The sequence below is a fragment of the Silurus aristotelis genome (genome assembly GCF_946808225.1).
Source record: "Silurus aristotelis genome assembly, chromosome: 19".
Classification (NCBI taxonomy): Eukaryota; Metazoa; Chordata; class Actinopteri; order Siluriformes; family Siluridae; genus Silurus; species Silurus aristotelis.
In genome coordinates, this window is record NC_139592.1 from 1,613,955 (window position 1) to 1,618,954 (window position 5,000).

At 36.6% G+C, this 5,000-nt stretch overlaps 1 protein-coding gene across 2 annotated transcripts in view; it reads right to left on the bottom strand.

Annotated features, from left to right (window-relative positions):
- Nucleotides 1–2,072: 2,072 nt before the first annotated feature.
- The window catches only part of top1b (DNA topoisomerase Ib), a 21,067-nt gene continuing 18,139 nt past the window's right edge, over nt 2,073–5,000 (bottom strand). Inside the window, exons 21-22 of one of the 2 annotated variants that reach the window (XR_014530159.1) lie at nt 3,618–4,232; nt 2,073–2,870 (exon numbers count right to left, since the gene is read on the bottom strand). Coding sequence is in view for 1 of the 2 variants with exons in the window: in XM_083520894.1 (XP_083377020.1) it covers nt 4,130–4,232 (103 nt within the window). In the remaining variant the exon portion in view is untranslated. Of the gene's footprint in view, nt 4,233–5,000 lie in introns of both variants that reach the window. The other variant, XM_083520894.1, reaches the window with a different exon arrangement.

A 5,000-nucleotide genomic window follows, 5' to 3' on the forward strand; every position in this document is an offset into this window, starting at 1 on the left:
CAAGACAAAAGCAGTTCTAGAACATGGCAAATTAATGTCACCTTTAAAACGTTAAAACATCATAAACATCATGATTCAATTCTACCATAATACAGATACAAACCTATATTTAATATAATATAAATATATAAATAAACCTACTTGGCTGTTCTGGAATTATCTCACTGTAGAACAGGGGTCACCGACCTTTTTTGAAACTGAGAGCTACTTCTTGGGTACCGATTATTATGAAGAGCTACCAGTTTTATACACGCAGTTTTCAGTTTGATCTGAAATAACAAATTTGCTCAATTTACCTTTTATTATATGTTATTATTAATAATTAAATATATTCATCTATGTGAAGACACTGATCATGTTAATGATTTAACAAAGTAGAAAACAGCTATTTTTAGAAAAGGTCCACGGGCGACCTCTATATATATATATATATATATATATATATACACACACACACACACACACACACCACAATTCTACAAAGCACTTTAATATGTAAAAAATAAATCTACAACAAACAAATATTTAAAATATTTAATAGTTATAATTATACAGAAAGGGTTCAGAATAAAGTACAGTGATTACAAGCAGTAAAGCATCAGTGACACTTCAGTGACATGGTGGTGTATGTGATGTCTTATTTATTTATTTATTTATTTGCCCTGGCACTGGCAACTCCTTCCATAAATGTAACACTATACAGGATGCTGCTTCTTCCCCAAACTTTAGGCACAAAGTTGAAGACACACAATTGTTTCAAACGACAATGAAATTTTCCCCTTCACTCGATCTTGGAGACCCAAAACCTGTTCCAGCATGACGATGCTCCTGTGCACAAAGCAAACGGCATAAAGATCTGCTCTCCATGGGTTGGAAGATGTGAAAGATCTCCTGCTATAAAGCTCTAAAATCTGTTGAACATGTTTGAGAATGTGAACGCTGACTGCACTCCAGGCCTCCTAAAACTTTTATTTTTTTTGGCTGAATGAGCACAAATATCTGGTGGAACATCTTGAGAAGAGTGGAGGCAACCATTCCAAAGAAGAAAAACAGAACTCCAGATTTGACACAAATAAATGTATTGAACTGATACACTGAGTGAAAAGGAATCAACACCTTCTGACCAATCGGAATCCAGACTACGGTAGAAATTGAGTGTGAAATCAGCAGAGCAGGAAAACGCGAGGTGCTTCTCTGCAGCTCCACGGCACCTTATAAGGTGAGCGAGTGATCCGTGTTCTCTGTGGCACGTCCATGCATCTCTGCAGAAACTCACTTCACCCTGAAGAGCTGCAGCGGTTGCGGTTTGGCTTTTTTGCTTCTCACGAAAAACGTTTGCAAGAAAAAAAAAAAAAGTGCACTGAGGAACCTGCACAGGAAAAGAACGCAGTCTGCTCACGTCTTCACTCGAGTGCAGCGACGGATATGCAAACAAACGGAGCACCAGAAACTCGAGCAGATGAGTGAAACAGAGAGAAAAAGAGTGAAAAAGGAATGCTTTCCATCTGCATCATCTCCTGCCTGTTGATCTGCTCGATGATGAAGAAAGTCTGGACTGCAGCCACATTTTCGAGACTCTCGCACCTGTTGTGGTTTTTGTGTTCAAGGCCTCGAAATCACCCGGAAGCACAATTCTGATTGATTAATGCATATACATGCACACCTTCAATGGTGAAGTCACTTCTGGATTCTGATTGGTCAAAAGCCGTCTATTTCGTTTTCCATTACAGTTGCACAAATTTGTTCGAATGCATCGAGTCAACGTTTCTATAGCAACGGGCAAAACGACCTGCTTTACATTCCTTGAAAGACTCCAGTGTGAGAACTTTTTGTTTTTCCGCCATGAAACGAATTAATTAGGTCAGTAAAAGCGGTTTGGGATGGAGGGGGTGTGTCCTCATTTACATACTCATACATATTTATAAGCGACTTTAGGAACGCTTCGATTTTTTATTTGTTTTTAAATGTTGGAGAAACACGACACTGTTTATGGATTGTGTGCGTTATAACGCGGACACCCTAGCACACATCTGGATTGGATAAAAAAAAACAAAAAAAAAAAAACAGGCAAATTATTGCAATACAAAGTTTATTTAAATTCTTAAAACAGAAAATACACAAAAGCAAGACGTCAGGATGAACGCAAGGATGTGAAACAAAAGAAGAGAAAAAAAAAGGGGGGAGAAAAAAAGTGGCATGATTTCATTATTTTGTAAAATAAACCAATATTAAAAAAAAAAAAAAAAAGAATAAAACATGATTGTTTAAGGCTAAATGTGGTAAAAATGTTGAAGTTAGCTTTAGCACACTTTCTAACAGCTATAAATAAGTGCAGAGAGCCTCACATTGAAAAAGTTAACTTCGGACACTTTTTTTTTTTTTTTTTTTTTTACTTTTTGTTCCTAATTCTTTACAAAGATGATGATCTTCCGCATGTACACCGTATTTCATACACCTCTATTCATTTGGCAAAAAAAAAAAAAAAATTGCATCTCGCATATATAGAGAAACCAGTTCTTCATGTTAATAGGATCGTTTGTGTGTGTGTGTGTGTGTGTGTGTGTGTGTGTGTGTGTCACACAGCCATGGTTCAAGTAAAAAGTGTTGCAAGCGTACTGAGAGGGAATAAAGAAGGACAAAAAGCCCACAGAACATTCTGCACAGAAATAAAAATAAAAAAATCCAGGAAAAAAAATACATTTAATTCACTACATCAGCGTGAACACGGAATTCGCCACTTTCACATATTTGCAAAAAAAAAAAATTAAAAAAATCTCAAATTAAAATAATGAAATGTACATCCCTGATAGAAACAGAAAAAAATTATATATATTAAAAAAAAAAAAAAAAAAAAAAGGGGATGCACCAATCTGATATCATGGATTGAGAATTATTTTCCCCTCAAACCGATCCAGAGCGGGAACCAACAGGACAACAGATTGTGTGTGTGTGTGTGTGTGTGTTGTGGGGGCGCATGGTGCTTTATTTTTTTTTTATAAAAAAAAAAAAAAAAAAAAAAAAAGAAATTACAAAAAATTTGCTAAAAAAGAATTTGCGAGACGCATCAGAGGAATGAATCAAGAATCAATTCGCCTGCATTTACAGTTTAATCAATTCTATTGGATTAATTATTTGGACAAAAAAAGTAAGCCGTTAGTTTTTTTTTTAATTAAAAGAAAAAGAAAATTCCTGGATTTTATTGATTATATATCTATATATATATATTATATACACTAAAAAGAAAAAGCACAAGTGTTTAATTTACTGTAAATTAATGCAAATTCATTCGATAGTAACTCCAAACACAGTACAGTACTCATGTAAAAGGGTCTCGTCAAATAACTTGTTTATCTTTTGATTTAAAAAAAGAATTAAAATTTCTATTCGATTATCATTAATAGGACATAAAAACGGTTTCCAATTATTTTAAATAAAATGTGTCTGGAGATTCCTCAGGTCGAGATCTCGTTCTGGCTCAGTGACCCAACTAAGGAAAGGATTAAAAAAAAATAAATAATTTCAATAAAAAAAAGGCGGCTCAGTGTTGTTTCCATGACGATCCTCAGAGTGTGCTGAAAACAAACAAAACAAAAAAACAAAAAACAGTGGATTGGTGCATCCCTCAGATGAGTACATGATTGACGTCTACATCTTGCTGGAGTTAAAACAAACAAAACCAAAATAAACACACACACACACACACACACACACTCGTGTCTGGAGTCTTTCACAGATGGCTTTCCGTAGCTCGGTTCCCGGCGTTCCTCTTCTCTTAAAACAATTTCATTTCTTATATTAAAATATAGAATTCATCGATAAATCCGGCGACTAAAACCTACGACTCAACACTTAAAAACCCAGAAAGCATGTGGAAAGCCGCGTGTGTGTGTGTGTGTGTGTGTGTGTGCACGCGCGCATCGGAGCGACATGGTGGTGGTGGATCTCCTCAGGGTTCCACGCTCAGGACTTGGATTGAAACATTTTATCAGCCGAATTGTGAGTTTGGATTTAAAAAGTCTATTTTTTTCCCGCGCGTCGCTGGAACCCGTTGGGACGCGGGGGCGGAGTCGACAGATAAACGCTGAACCCTCATGAAAACGAAATACGCTGCTGTTTCTCTTTCCTCACTTCAGAACTGGTAATCGTTGTCGGCCATGTCGATGGCCCAGGCGAACTTCTCCCGCTGAGTCTTGTTGTAGATCTTTTCGATAGGGATTCCCCATTTTTTACACCTGTAGCGAGGAGACAGAGAACCGGCGTTAGTTATTCTGCGCACACACACACACACACACACACACACACACACACACACACACACACACACACACACACACACACACACACACGTTCAGAAAGAAGTAGAAAAGGGAATAAAAAAAGAATTCTATTTCCCCAAACAGAAAACCCCTTCTCAGTGTGTGTGTGTGTGTGTGTGTGTGTGTTGGACACAGGGAGTTCCTGTACCTATTGTATCATAGTGAGAACTTCTCCCAAAATAGATCGGGGCAGCAGGTAATCACAACAACTCCTCGGTTTCTCTCCAGACTGATCCTCTACTTTACTGTTTCATTCTCTATACACTAGAGTGGAGCAGCTTTTGTCCTTAGAGTTTGTGGAGGTTCATTCAGCCACAAGGGTGTGAATAAAGTCAAGTAGTGATGAAGGTGAGAAGGTTCCTGGGGTGGTCTCCTAGTTCCAAAAGACGTCCTTGTACAATTGTGTGCCTTATTATTAATTGTTAAGGGTTACAATTTGGGGTGGGAAAAGACAGGTGTCCTAATACTTTTGGCAATATAGTGCAGAAAATCAGCTCCAAATCACTTTGTAGTGTTGGACCTTTATTTTATTTCACACACACACACACACACACACATATATATAAATTTTACATTAAAAATGAATAAAAAAAATAATTTTGGTATGGGAATAATAATAAAAGTCTTTAAATGATTTTTGATTATTTACAGAAATTATATTCAAGTTTTTAAAAAAATGTTCCA